Genomic DNA, 19,296 nt, shown 5'->3' with positions numbered 1-19,296 from the left:
ACATATGAAATCATCAGTTGAAAAGGTGGTTGGAGTTGCAGGGCATAGTCTCAAGGGGACCATTGTTAGTTAATTTACCTAATGTGTTAAATTACATTTGCTGAAACCTACCTAGTCTTGAGCTGCTTGTGTTTCTATAATTAAAGATGCTTTGTGTTACTGCGCAGTGCTGGTTCCCCCCACCCCCACCTGATCCAGTTTGCACTATAACTGTTTCCTTTGTTGAGGATTCCTGGAATCAACTGCTGAATAACAGTCTTTTGCATCAACTCCCCACCTTTTAAAGTTTCCTTTTAGAGCTAACATACTAATGATTCCTGACATGAATCTGAAAGGAAAATTTACAGCCTTCCAGGGACACACCCAACCTAAAGCATTACAGAAAAAAACAAATGGCAGTGGTAGGAGTTGTGATAGAAGGCAAGGATTGTTCTTAAGGCTGAAGCCTGAGACACAGAGAGCTAACTTCAGAGTCTATAGGTTCTTACTGGGCTGTCTGTCTGTAAAGATATTTAGAAGCCTACTCATGCATTCCATGAAATATTTAGCCCTTGTAATTTAAGTACAAGTAACCCAGAGCTGGGCAGAGCATTTACATACTGTATTACTCATAGCCATAAAGGACAAGGATGCATAACCAGGGAGTGAATTTATGGTTTCCCATCCATTTGTCCAGATTACATTTGAATAGAGTAAGTGAAGTACTTTGCTTTAGATGGAGAGGAAGATGATCCCAAAGAAGTGGTATTCTCTGTGATACACATGCAGCACTTTAGTATGTTTTATTTATGTTGTAGAAGACATTAAGATGTCTTGAACTGGTGTTCATGCTACCACTGGACTTGCAGATGTGCAGTAGAACTGATAATATAGTATCTGTTGAGGCTCTGTATGTGCGGCACAGATTAAACCTCAGTAGCTAACGGATATTAAGAAGAGGGACAAGGTTTTGAGATGGTCAGCATAGTTTTTAGAGTTTAGGCCCTTGATTTTCTTGGTGAGAAAGCATTGTAATCATTCAAGTTTTATTAAGTATTTAGACAGGTACATACCAAAAAGGGAATTATACACAATGATAGACCTAACAAGTGCCAAATACAGTGGAATGATCACATCCCTGGACCTAGACACTATACCCTTACTAATAATCTGAACAGTGAAGAAAGACTTTCTTACAATAGTGAATATATGGTGACTGAAGGACAGTCTGTAGTCCACTTAGGTTTCCAGGTCCCTAATTACCAGATCAATTTGCAGGGGTGTGCTGCTGATGTGATACTTACATGGGGATGTCATGCTCCCCAAAGGAAACTGTTATACTTTTGATGTCCCTTGGAGAGTTTTTGATGGCACCAAGTTTGTGGTCATCTTCAGACATGTTAAGCCATAAACCCTTAACATTAGCTTTGACCTTTAAGAAGTAAATACCAAAGAAGAGTAGCCCAAGCAGTGAACTCTAGGGTACACAATAATGGCAGCTCTTTTGGAGGGGGTAGAGCCAGCTACTCTAATTTCCTGGGTTCTATTTGTGAGCCAATTTGCAATCCAATGAGTTACATAGGGATTAACATTTAGCAAGGAAAGTTTATCAACAATGCCTGAATGTGGGATGGTGTTGAATGTTTTTGTGAAATAAGTGTTGTGTACTGATTTACCCTCATCCATTGCTTCAGTAATCTTTTTGAAAAAGATGACCAAGTTAAGCAGGCAGGATATACCCTTGACAAAACCAAACCAACTTTGGTGAAGAGTTTGTGGGTTACCTACATCTTTATTTATTATTTCCATATTGATCATCCCAATGGCCTTACAGATAATGCTGGTCAGAATTCTGAGTCTATAATTACCCAGGTTCATTGTTATCCAACTATATTCAGGGGGTGACTTTTGCTGTCCTCCACTCATCTGACACAACATCTGTTTGGAGGCTGATACTGAATAGCCCCTGTAATGGGTTTAACAAGTCCTGTTTCAGGCTGCCAGTAGGCAGCCTCTTATGTTATCTGACCCCAGAAAGGAGGTGTTTTGGCTTTGGAACATGCTGTGAGGACTCTTGGTAGATTTGGAGGGGGTGTAGATGTGAGTATGTGATCTGGAATGTAGAAAGAGAGAGAGATTGCAGGTGAAGTTAGAGCTAAATGTATCTGCTAGTAGATTGGCTATGATCTCAGGGTCTGATTTCAAACATAGTTAAAGAAAGCTTTATGGTTGCCTTCTGCCTGGCTATATTTACGTCATATCTAACTTTGGTTGATTTGATCAGGGTCTGGAGTTCCTTATTAAATTTAGCGAGGGTAGTTTTGACATCTTGAGAGGTACATTTATTATTGCATACAATGATTATTTTCTTTTTTGTAGAGCCTCTTTGTATCTGGGTTCCACCATAGGGTTTTTCTTTTCAATGTGGCATTGTATTTACTTTGGAGAAGGATGGATGCATCTGTAAAGATATTCACATGTGCATAGACTTTGGCAGTATAGGATTGCCCATACACAGTGGGGTCATCAGATTGGAGGGGGATGATGAAATTGGCCAGGTCATCAGTCAGTTTTACTACATTTTTTTTGCATAATCTCTGAGTCTTCAGTCTTATGGTGAATGTGACTGATTTATGATCTAATTTGACTAGGCAGGAAGTTCCAACTGGATGGGAAGACAGCTGTGAGGACCAAATCCAGGATTCTGTCTTCCCTGGTTCAGGTGCAGTCTATCTGGTCCAGGTAGCTTTTATTTATGAAGTTAATAAATCTTTTGGCATACATGTTAAGAGGTGTACAAGTCTTCCATTTAATAGAGGCTTAGTTGAAGACCCAGAGGAGAATGGTGTTTGACCTAATGCTTAGGGAATCCATAATATCAGGTAGGAGGTATGGGCCAAGGTGGGGATAGAGAGGGTCCTATATTTAGGTATGAGGTGGTAAGGGCTTTTATTCATGGTAAGTTGGATGTAGAGCTGTTTCAGGTCATTAACTTGTTACAGAAACCTGGAGGTGAAACTTGGTTTTATGTATATAGAGACACTGCCACCTTTAGTGCCTTCATTTGGTGCAGTGGACCTGAACATGTGATAGGTGTTGGAATATAGAGACGCTGCCAGCTTTAGTGCCTTCATTTGGTGTGGTGGACCTGAACATGTGATAGTGTTGAAAACCTGCACTGATGGGGTGCTCTCAGTGATCTGGAACCACGTCTCTGTGATGATGTATATATCAGTACATTCCAGTATAAGCAGTGCCTCTAAGGAGTGCAGTTGTTTTGTTGAGGCTCCTAACTTTGAGCAGCAATACCGTTATGTTATCCAGATCCTGTTTTGTTAAGTTTGAAGCTTTTGAAGACTGACATTGCCTAAAAAAAGGCACTATATGGGTGGACAAGGTTTTAGCCAATATACAAGAGCCTTGGGAAGGTAGGTGTAGGCTATACCTGATGAACCAGTTAGGACTGTTTACCATCTCCTCCCAGGCTGATATGAATGACAACAGAAGCTATTTGTTAAAGTCAATAACCTTATGTTCTTATTGCAGTGTAATTTTCAATGATGGTAAAATGCTACTAGGTTCATACCTGCCTCTGTCATATATTCTATCTATTCCGTCATGTCTCTTTACATGTAGTCCATGGAAGTATGTCTCAAGTGTACACCCGTGTGTACTAGGACTGTGTCATGTTTATACTTGTGGTGCAAGGACTCGAGTGCATGCATTTTGTGGTGAATCTAGGCACCTGAATGCGAGCCTCTCCTTATCAGTCTGGTGAAGGTGCATCAGTGTATCTCACTATGGAGTCACCAATGACTAAAATGTTGGATTGTGTCGAGATTTGCCTTATGGGCTTTTGAGCTGAATCATTGTGAGTCTTAGAAGCGTGTTAATGGTGGGTGCTGCCTGAGCTGAGTGTTTGGGAGGTAGATGAGGGTACTCGTTTCTCAGGTTACATTTAAGAGGCCTTTATAATTTAGGTAGATTACTTTGAAGAGCCTCAACATTTGTGTATATTTGGTCTATGTTGTGTGAGATAGGTATAGTGTGGTGTTGTGTATTACTGACAATCTTTTTGCTGTTTCTAGTGACTTTATGTGAAAGTTTCATTTTTAATCAAATGCAACTACTTTATCCAATTTGCATACACATACCTTATAGTTTTATGATCTTCCCAAAGCTGATTACCCTCACTATCTAAAATTATACATGTTTATTCCATTCCATTTATTTTACCCCCTTTCTTTTGCTTAGTACCATTTGTATTAGTTTCTGTTCTTGCCCAAATTTCATAATAATTAGAAAATCCTGCTCTTATTTTCCATCTTTGGACCTCTTTTAATGTCTCTGAAAACAACACATAATCTACTGCTGTTTTCATACCTGCCCTTTCAAATATAAATCCTCTCTTGCCTCTCCTAACTGTAACCAATTTAATTTCATAACTTTTCTTATATTTTATTTCTTTTATTAACTTACCTTTTTCCTAAAATTACAATTCAAGTAATCTATAACTATATCCATATTCACTACCAGATATGGAATTATTTGGTCAAGTAAATCTCTCTTTTAGACATCTGTATATGCACATATTATTATAATTCTAATGGGGTTGGCCTCTTCTTAATAATACAATTCTCAGTTGCTTTACAGTTAGCTGAGACATGATGCCAAACTGTAAAATAAAATTTGTTTCTTTAAGAATCTCTTAAATAGAGGTATGCAGGGCAGAAAAGAAATGAGCGTTAAGTTGGAGGGGTTTGAGATGGGTATTGTAGAGTTTTGCCAATGGGTAGCACTCTGAAAGGCTTTGTTGCTCTAATGATATTTTTATAACAGTACATTGTTGCAAAATAACTAGTCACACAATTAGGAATTTGCATTATATTAATATTCATTTCAACTCAGTAGTTAAATGTCAAGTTACTTTGAAAAAATTTGTTTTCCTAAATGTACTGAATAATGAGTGCTTGAAAGAAATCAGATTGGGTGGGAAGACTGGTAAAGCGGGTGGGAAGACTGATGCAGCAGTCCTAGCTTCACTGGCCAGAACTAATCAAAATGTCATTTTAAATAATGCTTATGATGGTTCTAAATTACACCTTTCTTCTCTTTAAGATGCTGGCTACCCTGTGTATTTGTATGAATTTCAGCACCGCCCCAGTATTTATAAAGACATCAAACCAGATTTTGTAAAATCTGATCATGCAGATGACCTGATATTTGTTTTTGGCAACATGTTCTCCAACAGCGAAATTGCCATGGCTGGTAAGATATTTTCTTGACATTATTCAGCATTAAAGTTTTAAAATAGGATAAGAAATTGTTTTTGTTTAGAAGTGAGAGGTGTAGAAAACTGTTGAACTAATGCAAGGCTACACAGGACAGGTTCTACCTTAATTTAATTTTTAGCATTTTGTACCTCCTAAAAAACTTCCTATTTTACCTTGCATTTAATGAGAACCCCAATGAACAGTTTTAATTCATCCATAACAGTATTTCTTTAATTGTATTGTTTCTGTTTTATGTGTTCACTTATTTATTTATACATGCTGTGTTGTTAAGGTTGTCCATTTAGATTTATAGCCCATTTGTATGGGATGCTTGTTGAGAAAAACTCAAAGTAACAATTGCATAATAAAAAAAAGTGTACTACATTAACATTTACAGTGAATATAAATATGAACATGATCAGATTTGACATTTATGCATATTGAAACATTTTCAGCAAAACAGAATGAATAGGTATGGAGAAGGAAGAATGATGTATAAAAGTAGAAAAAAATATGCATGTACACAAACACCGACGTATACAAGCTCCTGTCAATAAGTCAGAGTCCGGTGTAGACTCCAGAATCTTGAGTCTGGAACACTGCAATTCAAAACTGTTAAGCTTGTCAGACTGTCACTGTGGCAGCAGAAATGCCAAGTTTCAATATTTCTTGAGTGATTATGAATGAGTGTTAGGAATAGGGTTAGGTGTGGGTATATGTGTATATTATGTGCACTGTTTGGGTTAGAGATAAAGCCAGTGTTGTTGTCATGGTTGGTGTTAGGGTTAGTAGACATAAGCAAACCTCACTGCTTACTTATTTCAACTGTCCCTAACCCTAGCCCCAACCTTAACTGCAACTGTAGCCATAACATTAACCCTAACAGTAGATGCAGTGCTTTATATTGTGATTGTTTCAGTTTTCATATCTATACATTCAGTAATGTATGCTATCCGATGTTCTTTTTTCAAGTTTCTTGTTTTGATATTACTGCTGTCAGTCTTTTGGCAGACACTGATGCATGTAGACAAATATAAATAAATGTGCACAAATAATAAAAAGTAAATAAAAAACATGCAAAGCAAGTAAACAGCACTTAGAAGCTAATAGTAAACTTCTAGATTTGAACTCGTACAACCTTAGTAAAGACGTTTTTTCAGTAATTACTTGCAAATATGAAGATTCATTAGCAAAGTACTGTACATTTAAAGATTTAAAGATGTCAACTTCTTTGTTCAATAATCAGAGGCAAAGTAAAAAATAATGGTGATAAAAGTTTCTAAATAAGGGCAATTGTTAAATATTAGTGTAATTCACATAAAAATATAATAAAACATCAGGTTTTGCATCAATATGACTTTTCTGAACAATAGGAAGTATGAAAGTGTAATGACTGGCATTATTATTTCTCTATAGTCCTCAGTAATTTGCCAGAAAATCAAATATTTTATGAGGTAGAAAACAAAAAATGATGCAAAATCATGGGAGTTTGATAGTTGTCGGTATACTCATTTCTCAAATGTTAATTAAATTATTGAGAGAGTCCCAGTTATTTAAATTAATTTGTTATATCTGTTAAGAATGTGCTCACATAGGTTTATAGTTGTATAGTAGGCTAATGACCACTGGGCCCATTGTATGCCTAGCCGCACAATCCAAATGTATTCCACAAGTTTAGTATAATTACCTAACAACCCCCCCATTATTTATAAAGTAATACACAAAAATTATTCCAGAAGTCATTTTAAGGGGTGCATAGAGATAGGGCTTTAAGGCAACCTGCACAGGGCATTGTTTTTATACCCTGTATTCCTATGCAGATCATCTCAAAGCCCTATCTCTATATTCTGTTTCCTACAAACTGCTGAAATGCAATTTATGCCTGGTATACAAGGTATCCTTGGATCCTGCTCTGATGGAACTTTTGTATCTCTAAAAAATGAACAGCACTAGAAGTACTAGAGCTAAGAATTTAAACCTTGCTTGTGACTTAAATAGGACATGTTTTAGGGAAAGGTATGTATCTCAGAGAACCCTCATTCTCTGGAAAAGGCTTTCCATTCATGTGAATCAGAGCCCTTCCCTAACTGTATTCAAGCACAACCAGGACCATTGTATGGGAAAATGGAAATTCAGCCTTGGTATGACACCACTGTCTTTGATGGACAGAGATAGTCTTTAAAGTATTCCCTTAAAATAACATCTGAGGCACAATAACATGCGGGCTACATTTGAGTTGCATGACTAAGCTTATAAAGATCCTGGTGGTTGTTAGCCTAGTATACATCTATGAACCTGTGCAGATCACCTCAAATCATTCTGCTAAGAAAATTCCACCATGCAAATAATGTAATGAAAAAGGGCCAGAAATTAACCAAAGGTAATGAAAACTTGCAGAAATTGTTTATTTTATAAAAAAGATAAAACGGAGCATTACAAGGGCACAAACCACATTATTAAACAAACGAGAGCCAAAAAAGGTTTATTAATTAAATTAAATGTTTAAAATTAAAATATGTGATAAAACGATCAGAAAAGCACATATGGGGTTTGGAATTACATTGGAATTGCAAAATGAGCATGTTTAGAGTAAAACGAGCATAAGAATAGTATAATGGGCATGGGAAAAGATTAAAACGAGCAAAATGAATATAATAAGGGCAATAAAGGGCACATTAAGCATAAATAAAGCAAGGTGACTGCATGTTTTATGCCAAGTACTGTGTTTTGGCAAAACTACCATTTTGCATTGTATTCAGGGCATAACTAGAGTTATTCGAAGTATCTGAAAGTGTATAAAAGTGCTTACAGTGTGTGCTTATTAATGGGCATTTATTCCAAAGAGTGTATTTGTGTGCAAAGTACAACTATTTCTTGAAGTGCAGTCAAAGTACAGCCATTCTGAAAAGTTTCTTGTACTGGGTGTGCAAAGTGTCGCCATTACAGAGTGTTTCATGCACTGTAAAGAGTTATTTAGCAAAGTACAGCCATTATGGAAAAGTTTCTGTGTGCTGCATACTGGTTATTTGCAAAATGCAGTTACTTTGAAATGTTTCTTACTCTAAACTTCTGCCCAGTTCATTTGCACAGTGCAGTTGTTTTGAAATGTTTCTTACACTGATAAGAAGTGATTTATTATGGTACAGTGATTTCAAGAGTATTACAGTACCCGAGAGACTTATTTCTCAAAGTTCATTCAGAGGCTTGTTGTGCCATGGGGATAGTTACAAATACTGGCATAAATTTCTGGCATATGTATATGTGTGTGTGTTCATGCATACTTGCAAAAGCCTTCACTGGTATGTGTTAATATGGCAGATGAATTTTGAAAACCATCACCATTGGTGTTTGATCAGAATATTGTAGACAACTGGAGAATATTTGAGCAAGAGTATGGTATCTTTATACAAGCAGCTTATTCTGACAAAGATGGATGCACCACGGCATTCATTTTGCCAAACATAGCTGGGTCAGAGGCCATTGAAAGAAAGCGTTCATTTGTGTATGCACCAGCAGTATATGAGGGCGAAGGTGAAAACCATCATATTGTTGTACAGACTGAATTAAGGGAAGTCCCTGAGTGTTTAAAGTGCATGTTCAGGGAAATGCGTAACCCCCTGACAAATATTACATTAGAGAAGCATTTGTTTTACACAAGAGATCAAAAACCAGGGGAAATTTATACAACTTACATTACTGACCTGAAAAACAAAGCTAAAACATATCGGTTTGGTGACTTAAAAGATGAGTTAATAAAGGACAGGCTTGTGTGTTATATGAATAGTGCTGCAGTGAGAAAGATTTTTTTTTCTAGATAGTGATTTACTGAGCGAGCAAATTGAGATTTATCAAATCCATGAAGTTACAGAAGGCACACAAGTATGCTTAACAAATATAAGCATGTGGTTTCATCAGACCCTTAAGCTATGATGACGAGCAGCAGCATGGGTAGTAGTAGCAGGCCTAGGCCTAAGCACATGGCAGCTGCAGTTTCAAGCAGGACCCCAGTATTTTCGTGGTTTCTTTGGTTTAAGTGTTAAAAGCAGTACAGTGCAAGAAAAGGTTGAGCCAAATCAAAAGTACAAAATTTTGTTCATTGTTAACTGTCACAATTGTGGTGCCAGTGTGTCACAAAAAAGAGAAATGCTTAGCATCTTAAAGCAAACAATGCCAAGCTAGCAAAACTCAATAAAAAAAAGTTTTCAAAAAAACTTAAAAAACTTATGCAACCAAAAAGAAAGCAAAAAGCAAAAAAAGCAAAGAGAGCTGGCAATTGCTCTACTTTCTGCATATGGTGTATCAGTAATTAGCTAAAAGGTTGATGCAGCTTAAAGTTGAATTTGTTGGCAAGTGATTTGTGCTGTCCAGATCACAATGAAATCACCAAGCTTTAAAGCTGTCCATTTATGTCAAGTAATCCATTTGTGTTAAGAGACATTTTTAACAGTGAGAACTAATGAACAGTGTGGCTTGTTTTACTTGTGTGGTTGCTTATGGAGGTGAAAAAAAGACTGGTGGAGTAGTGCTAGAGTCATTGGTGTGCTGTTATTAACCAAGGCTCAATTTGTGCTTTTCCATGTACCTGTGCTAGGTAGTGTTAGGTCTTGTGTGTCCCACTTGAGTCCAAAGCTCAGTACATAAGCGCAAATAAATCAGCTCACCAAAGCTGCACATCTTGCTTGCTATTTAGATGAAGCATTTTGACAAGTTTCAATGAGTTCCTTATGATGATAGCTGATTAGACAGATGTTAGCTGATAAAGTTGTGAATGTTTCAGCCAGTAGACCAGCATCAATGGCTAAAATAAGTGTCATGCATGGTTGCAGCCCTCAAAAAAGGGTCAGATGAAATCAGAATATTTATTGACTCAAGAGATTTGAACAAAGCATTAGAGACCACATCATCCAATGTGTACAGTTGAGGAAGTAGCAGCCCTAATACCAAATGAAACAGTTTTTTCTGTATTGGATGCAAAAAGTTCATTTTTGGCAAGTGATGCTTGATCGCAAATCCTCATTACTGACTACTTTCAATACCCCATTTGGCAGATATAGATTCCTCAGGATGCCATTTGGAATAAATTCTGCAAGAGAGGTCTTTCAGCTTGCAATGGAACACATTTTTTCAGGTTATCCTTGTGCCATAATAATAGATGATTTATTGCTTAGAGGCAATGGTGACGCAGAGCACGACAGAAACCTTAAGAAAGTTCTAGACAGAGCATATAACGTGAACTTAAAGCTCAATCCTCTGAAGTGCAAATTCAGACTAACAGAAGTTACATATGTAGGTCATTTATTTACTAGCACTGGCTTGAGACCAGACCTGTCCAAGCAAGCATCTATTCTTGAGATGCCAGTCCCAGATAATGTTCAGGCATTACAAATTTTCTTGGTTTGGTTAATTATTTAGGCAAGTTTAAACCAGATTTCAGTGCGTTGACAGCACCTTTAAGAAAGCTGATTTGCAAAAATGTTATATGGTCTTGGTTGGAACAACACCAGAAGGCATTTGAAGATCTTAAGCAGAAAATTGCCACCCCACCTACATTAAGATACTATGATGTCAATAAACCAGTAACTCTTTCCTGTGATGCTTCAACATTTGGTCTCAGTGCAGTTATACTTCAAAAAGGCAGACCAGTATCCTATGCATCTATAACTCTTAACCAAACTGAAATGCAGTATGCTCAAACTGAGAAAGAACTTTTGGCAATAGTATTTGCATGTTCAAAGTTTCATGATTATGTTATGGTCGAGCTATTCCGATTGAAACTGATCACCAACCTCTAGTTACTATTCTAAAGAAGCCTATGCATTCAGCTCCAGTGAAATTACAAAGAATGATGCTCAAATTGAAAAATACAACTTCAAAATGGTCTATACAAAATGCAAACTTCTTTATCTGGCTGATACCTTATCCAGATCACCCAGAAATACAACGGAACAGCTTCATGCAGAGAACTTTGACTTTGACGTCATGGAAGTGTATAATTTTTCTACTACGAGACTTGAGCTGAGAGATCATACAAAGACTGGTCCAGTTTTGCAAAAGCCGAACCACTACATTAATATTGGATGGCCATCAAAGCAATCTAGTGTACTACCTGAAGTGCAAACCTATTTTCCTTACAGAGATGAGATGTTGATGAAAGATGGCATTATTTTCAAAGGTCCTAGAATTGTTGTTCCTGCACCTTACAACATGAATATATCCAGATTTTGCATTGTGGTCACCCAGGTTATGAATCTACCAAAAGGAGAGCGAGAGAACTAGTATTTTGGCCTTGTCTAGTAAAAGACATTGATAAAGTACTTTCTTCTTGTTCAGTATGGAATAGTACCAAACCGCATTTGCAAAAAGAACCATTTAAGCTAAGTCAAGTTCCTGAACTACCTTGACCAACAGTAGCCACTAATATATCAGCATTACTCAGTGTTGGTAGACTCTTATTTGAACTGGTTTGAGATTGATTTACTACCTAATCTAATGTCCACTGCTGTTAGCACCAAGTTGAAACGTCATTTCTCAGTCTATGGAAGTCCACACAAAGTTATTTCTGACAATGGTACCCAATTTACCAGTCAGTTGTTTCAGAAATTTATAAAAGAATGGGAGTTTGCATATGTTACTACTAGTAGTCCAGAATATCTACAGTCAAATGGACTAGATGAACATGCAGTACAGAGTGCAAAGCAATTACTTGAGAGGTCAAAGCATAATAATACCAATGTCTTTTTAAATTTAATTAATCTCAGAAACATAGCCCGTGACAATATACGTGGCTCACCTGCTCAGAGACTTCTGTGTAGGCAAACCAGAACAACATTGCCTATTAGTTCCAGTTTGTTGAGGCCTAAAGCTAGCAACAACAGAACAATTAGAGAGAGCCCAATTATTCAGAAAGCGTTCTTTCCAGAAGTCCAGCTGTGATAAATCAAGCAGATTTCTTCGTCCATTGAAAGAAGGCGAGACATTGAAGATACAAATGGTGAAAGGTTTCGACCAGATTGAGTAACAGGTAAATGTACCGAGCCGAGATCCTACTTCGTAGAATCTGAAGGTATGGAGTACAGGAGAAATCGCAGACATCTCCTTCCTGTACCAGAATCAATATCGCAGCATTATTCCTGTGATACAGACTCTTGATCTTAGAGCATTCCAGGCAATGTTCCTGTTTCAGAACATGTCTTAACTTCTACTTCCATTCCTGATGATGTTATGATATTCCTAAGGTTGCACATTCAGCAGAGACAGTTCGAGTTGCTAGACCTAATTCTAATTTCTATGTCACACGATTTGGTCATATTTCCAGACCTAATGTGAAATATACAGCAACCTGGACATAATTGTCTATATGTATTTAGTTCTGTATAATTGCATGACAAAGAATTATTTATATTGATTGCATGTCAACTAACGTCGTGAATATTGCATGATTTATTTCTCAAAGAGGGAGGATGTAGAATAGTGTGTGTGCGTGTGTGTTGTACTTTTAAGAAGCATTTCAAGGTCAGCACGTGCATTTTAATAGAGAACACGTGCTTGCTTCAGGGACATTTTGAGAGTGCAGCCAGAGACTGAGCATGTATGAGTGTAATAGCTAGTTTGTTTATAAGTTTATCTAAGTTAAAATTATTAAGCCTCAATCATGATGTGTTTGTACATAATAAAGCTGCTTGAACAGAACCCACAAAGACTTGTCTGTTTTATCCTGACTGGATGAGCGACACATATCTAGCAGTGTCATGGTGTATATGCTCCAGTTTGATTTCAAGGGTGATAGAGATACCTGTATATTTAATACAGCCATAAAATAACCAGAAGTGAATTGATGGAGGTATCAGTTTAGTTCTGACATTTATGGTTAGATATTATTGCACTCTATAAATGTCTGCCTAGTATAACAATGCATTTTGATAGTGGATTTAATTTGCTGCTCTATGGACAGCATGGCGTTTATCATGCATTGTAGATATCTGTTTCAAAGTTGGGAATGGTGTTATTTGGGAGAGTGGGAGAATTGGCTCAGTTGTAGGGAAACCTACTGGCAAGTTAAGCTCAATGCAACTAACCCCGCAGGTCTGAATGACCATATTTCAATTAAGCCATATTTAATAAAGAAGGCTAGAAAATTTTAACATTGGTATATTTTGTACACCTACATTAACATTTATTAATATTTTATGTTTTTTAAGAGATTGTATTATTTTTACATAGAAAAAATGTGAATTGCTTGTTATTTATTTAAGTATGTAGTGATTGAGTTTATACACCTTTAAGACATTTTGGCGCATTTTTTGAGAAACAGGATATTTAAATGGCTGTAATTGTATGTGTTTTATTCACTTGATAAAGCACTGCATTTTTGTCAGGGCGAAAGCACTTGTGTGGAATTTTACTGCAATAAATCAACTGAGCTATTTTCTGGTGTGCCCGAACCACTTTTAATTTTATTGGTTATCATTTGTGTTTTTTTCTGCTGTTTTTGTGTTTATAATGGTGTTACTTGTGTTGTTTTAACTTTAAGTTTTGGAGAGAAGCCTAGTTGGACTAGTAGTAACTGCAAGTAAAATAGGATGGTATTGCTTTTATTTGGGCTAAGAAGTTAGTTAGAATGTTTGAGCCAATTTTCTGGGATCAGGAATTTATCTTGGAGAATTTTTCAGGGCTGTATCATTTGAATATTGTATTATCTGAAGGCCTGATGCATGTTTAGGCATGTTGTTAAGATAAATGCTGAATTATTATATCCTTAATCTGAAGCCTTCCATTGCAGTTTTACTTGTTGTGACAGGGTAGATAGCTGTTATCTCCATCTTACAAACATGAGCCAGTTGTTTAACTGTGGAACCATTTCAAGGACTCTGGATGAGGGCCAAGGCCATTTACTCTGGTTAGTATTCATGAGTGGCTTATGGTATTGAAGGCTTCAGAAAGGTCAAGGTCTACTACAGTTACCATTTGTCCCATGTTAAATTTTTCTCAAATATATTCCGTTGAGATCAAGAGTGCAAAAACTGAATGATCTTTTTTAAATCTAATTGACTAGCACTGAGAATGTTTTGTTCAATATGTAGATGTTGACATATTAATATTCTGAGTTTTTTGTTAGGATATTTAGAAATGAATGCTAGTCTGAAATTGTTTGATTTGGTTGAAGTACCACCTTTATGGAGTAGGATGACAATAATTATCCTTCCGTAGGGATGGCACTCTTCCCTTCCTTAAACTTCACTTAATAAATACTGTAAATGGAATTGCTAGGAAAGCTAGACCAGTTTTAGAAATGGTGGTAGTAGTTTGCCTGAGCTGGCTGACCCACAATCCTGTGTTTTATTTAGAATATGATCTCATCAGTTATGATGCCAACAATCTCGTTAGGTTATGCCCTCAACAATTTAGCTTCATCCAAGTAATAGCCTGCCTATTAAATCTAGTTAACTTATTCAAGAAGGTCACACAAGCTGTTGACAGTCACACAGCATATCTTAACCTAGCCAAAGCATTTGATGCCATACCCCATGTCAGCATTGTGATCAAGCTACATGCTGTAAGTTTACATCGTTACATAGTAAGAAGGATAGCAAACTGGCTAAAAGACAGACCCCTCATCACTCGTGGCAGGTGCCTCACCTGAATCTATAAAGATAACCTGCAGAGTCCCTCAGGATTCTGCATCAGGATCCCTTCATGTCAGCATTTACTTCTTTGATCTCCAAACTGAGAACCATTACCTCTGGTTAACTAAATTTGTAAGTGACTGCAAACTGTAGTATTGTCAAGACCCCCACAGCCCCCTCCGCACCTGTATACACCTTTATCATCATTCAGAAAGAGCTTACCCTAGTTACTACCTAGTGCTCTGGAAATGAGATCAACTTACATACAAAAAAGTATAGCATCATTTCAAAAGTATAGTATTTTATTTGGCAAACACTGTTAGCTTCAACATGTAAAACAGACAATACTCCATTACTAAATGAAAATGTAGTCAGGGATCCGAGTACTAGTGTGGACAGTTTCCTCTCCTTTTATCATCTTTGTGGCAACTGTAGTCAGAAAATCCATCTACTTAGCATAACTAATACCAAAAGGTGTATCAACCAGATCTAAAGATGTCATCATTCCTTTGTACTCAGCGCAGATTAGACCAGTTATAGAATACTATGTTCTCTTCAGGATGTACAAGTTCTTGCTAAGAAGATTTCAGGCTTAAAGACCCTGAGGTACCAAGAAAGTCTAGAAACTCAATGCCTTTATTCAGTATCTTATAAACTCTTGAGGTGTGTGTTGTGCCTCACTTGAAATTTCATTAAAGACCTTGTTGCCCTTTATATTCTGTATCTCCATCAGAACCATGGACCTAAACCTTCACCAGCAAATGAATAGACAGCAGTGGAGAAAGTGATTCATTTTACAGTGCCTTGCCATCTCTAAAATAAGCTCCCCCTGCAGGTTAAGCATTGTGATATAGTATAGCCTTTCAAAAAGAACATGGGTGACTGTATGTGTATTCTCAAGCTTACCCCAGCACTAACTGGCTCACTCCTCCTTGACAAAGGGGATACAGCCAAAAGGTGGGTATTGGCAAGATATTGATGGTTGTTATATCTTTCGGCTTTTCCCGGTTAGAGGTCGCCACAGCGGAACTCCGGTTCGCTAATGATTGGCAGTAGATTTTTATGTACCGAGTTGCCAGCCCTGACGCCCTGTCTCCACACAGAAGACGCTTTAGCTGAGAATCGAACAGGACAACATCTTACTGTGAGGCGACAACACTACTGCAGCACCAGAGTAAATTGCTTGGCAACTCATATGAATGCGATGAAAACGTTAGTATGGATGTAGGTTTTATAGCTCTGTGATTTCAGTAGTTTATGTTTCAAGGAATCCTTTCCCTGGTTGAAAAAATGTAGAGTGGTAGCTTCAGACTTGGTCTGCAAATATTCCATCCAAAGTAATATTGATGCCATTCTGTACAATTATCTAGTATTAGATACTTTGTATTGTGATGTGTTGCCTTTGCCTGCTGATAGAATGATGGATTTGTTTAGGCTATCAGGCATGAGCAGTTTGGTAGTTTGTTCATTTTGTGCTCAGTCAGTATTTATGTCTATGTCACCAGCACAGATTATTTTTGGTTTCCTGATGGGATTGCTGTTGTAATGGAGTTTTTTCCTGGAGGGATTTTTTTTTAATAAAATGCAGTTTAAGGAAATTTTTGTAAAGATAGCTTGTGTGATCTTGTTGTAAGGTATCTACATGGTTAATTCTTATCTTTAAAGTGATGTTTTAGTCATATTTATCTTATAAATAAAATGTCTGAGTTGTGTAGTTCTACAGATGCTTGAATTTGTTCTCCTTTTTTATTATTACTATGAATGGTCATGTTAATGGCTTAAGTTATTTTGTTGTAGTCCAGGTTTCGTGGCTTGGAGAGTGAAGAAAGCTGGCCACTGGGGATCATTACCTGCTAATCAGTCCACACAGGTGCACAACACAGGACTTGGATATTTGGGGATGCAGCTAGAAATGTATTGCTTTAGTAACTAGGAATTTAAAAATATGAAGCAGCTTTTGATGGCTTAGCTTCAGTTTTACATAACGAGCAATGTGAAATAATGGTTAGTGCATGAGAGGCTGATGTAACTAAAAGGATGCTAAGCACGCGCTGTAGTCAAAGTCTTAGCCTAACAGACTAGCAAAGTAATGTCACAAGGCTGTTTGTACTTAAGCAATGCAGAGCTACCTTTTTTTAACTTATTTAATGGAGTTTGCTCTTCAACTACTGGTGGGGGGGTTAATTAAGCATCTGATATTGCATTGGAATGATAAAGCCATCCCATAGAAACTTTTACAGTTAAAGTATGTACTACTTTAGGGTAAAAAAGTGTAAATAAAATAAGCATGTATATTTAAGCAGACTGATGTGTCCAAGGAAGGCAGAAATGTACAATTTGAAAGTAGACTGCTTTTAAACTAAAGCACAAACATTAAAATGACAAAAGTTAAAATGCACAGATGTTGATTTTAAATTTCTTTCTCTCTTTATGAGTAGCGTCTTTTATTTATTTACTGGTTGTGTTATTACGATATAGTCGTTTATTTAATGTTTCTGAGTATATGTATTTTAAGTTTATATTTGCTGCTGTAGTTCTAATATGCTATAGGCCATGGTCATCACTGCATGAAAAGGCAGTAGCTTCAAATACTTATGCTTTTGGCCATTAGTGCACTCTGTCTGCTTAACGCAAACCACTCATCAATTTACTAAAATGCTTTTCTTGGTGAGGATCCTGGTCCTACCAAGATGAGCAAGGAGTCCACACTTTTCCATTAAAAGCGGCAAGCTACAACACATTTTGTGGGATTCTTGGGTATTCCCAGGTGATCTGAGTGACATAATTTCTCCATCCTTTCCTAGGTCCTCACAGGGCCTAATTCCATTGGGGTCTATACACATTCCAACAAAGGTAGTCAGGGGCATTCTCACAAGATGGCCAAAACACTTCAGGGACTGTTGTCAAGCAGGAAGAGCACTGATTATACAAAGAGGTTTCCTCAGTTTGCCAAGCTGCTCATGGTATCATGGACTGCAAGTCCAGCTCCCCTGTAGAGGAGCCTAACTTCTGCAGTTTGCATTCATTTTTTTATCCTTTCAGTCAGTGGCAAAAGCTCATGACCATAGGTATGTAGGGGGACATGAACTGACCAGTAAACCAATGGCATCATCCTATGACTCAGTTCCTGCTGTCATTATTAGTAGTCAGTGAGCTAGCAGGACACCTGAATGGCTGTGAAGATGTTTCTTCTTTTTCCAGGAAAGTATTATAATTAGAAAGCATTGGAGACTGTTACAATACCCATCTAATGCACATATTTCTGCAAAAGATGTAGCAGATAGTGCAGAAGCAGTTTCAGACAGATCATAAGCATTTACATGGTAGCAAATACCTTCAAGATGCACTGGAAAACATCTCCGGTGATTGACAGGTATGTGAGATTGCACAATTGCTGGGCTCTTATCCATCTTTGTGTGATCTCTGATTTTGTGTATATAATTAGTAGGGAGTATGGGGCACACAGGACCTCAGGTGGGGGTTGCAGCAAAAAATTATGTTCTTCTTCTTCTTCACCCACCTGTATTACCTCAGTAATGTGTACTCACCCTTACCCCACACCATACCATAAAAAATACCATTCTTGTAATACTACCACTACACAAGACATACTCATACACACAAACAAGCACCAACACACACTACAAACGTATGATCTAACCCCTTAACTAACTGACCCTAACCCTAAAATACACACACAAGCATGCAAACTATATCCTTACCTAACTATTACCCTAACTCTAACACCCAGACACACATGTACCCCCTACCAATCCCACTCAACAGTTTTGAAGAAACGGCACTTCGACTATCTGTATTTTCAACAATCTTCACCACTTGTAGCAGTTGTTGAAAAAAGCAACATTTGACAAAACATGCTGTAACAGTATATGAATGTATATAAAAACCGTATATGAATATATATATATATATATATATATATACATACACACACACACACACACATCATACAATTGAATGAACACCTGCTGAATGGGAACCGTTCACCAATAAGTAAGCTTCCAGGCATTTCTGCAGTTACCTCCTACTGACGCCTCCAGGCATCAAATATTGCTTGTTCGAGCAGGGCATGGACAAGATGCCAGTCTGATAGCAGCAGAAATCCATAGCTCTGCTTAGATTTTAATATCCTGACAGGAAATATACTTTAATTTTTAGAAAGATCTAACTAAAAGTATACTAAACGTTAGATTAACATAGACTCTTTATTATTTTCTAAAAATTAATATGTAGTCAAGAGAATTTTTTAATTATTCCTGTCAAGTTTTCTACTGGAGATCTCAAGATGAATAACTCGATGAACCCACACCAGGAGAGTGCAGTGCAGAAAGAACTACATCTTATAATAATAATCCTCCAAGAACTGCCACTAAAAATGGGACAAATTCAAAAACAAAATG

At 37.1% G+C, this 19,296-nt stretch overlaps 1 protein-coding gene across 1 annotated transcript in view; it reads left to right on the top strand.

Annotated features, from left to right (window-relative positions):
• LOC122810354 (fatty acyl-CoA hydrolase precursor, medium chain-like) overlaps positions 1–19,296 on the top strand; it is a 336,843-nt gene that overhangs the window by 309,241 nt on the left and 8,306 nt on the right. The window contains exon 11 of the mRNA XM_044081933.1: positions 5,098–5,247. Coding sequence (XP_043937868.1) covers positions 5,098–5,247 — 150 coding nt within the window. The remainder of the gene's footprint in view (positions 1–5,097; positions 5,248–19,296) is intronic.

Source organism: Protopterus annectens, chromosome 8.part1 (assembly GCF_019279795.1).
Source record: "Protopterus annectens isolate FY-2018-M chromosome 8.part1, PAN1.0, whole genome shotgun sequence".
Classification (NCBI taxonomy): Eukaryota; Metazoa; Chordata; order Ceratodontiformes; family Protopteridae; genus Protopterus; species Protopterus annectens.
This window is presented reverse-complemented; position numbering and strand designations above follow the sequence as displayed.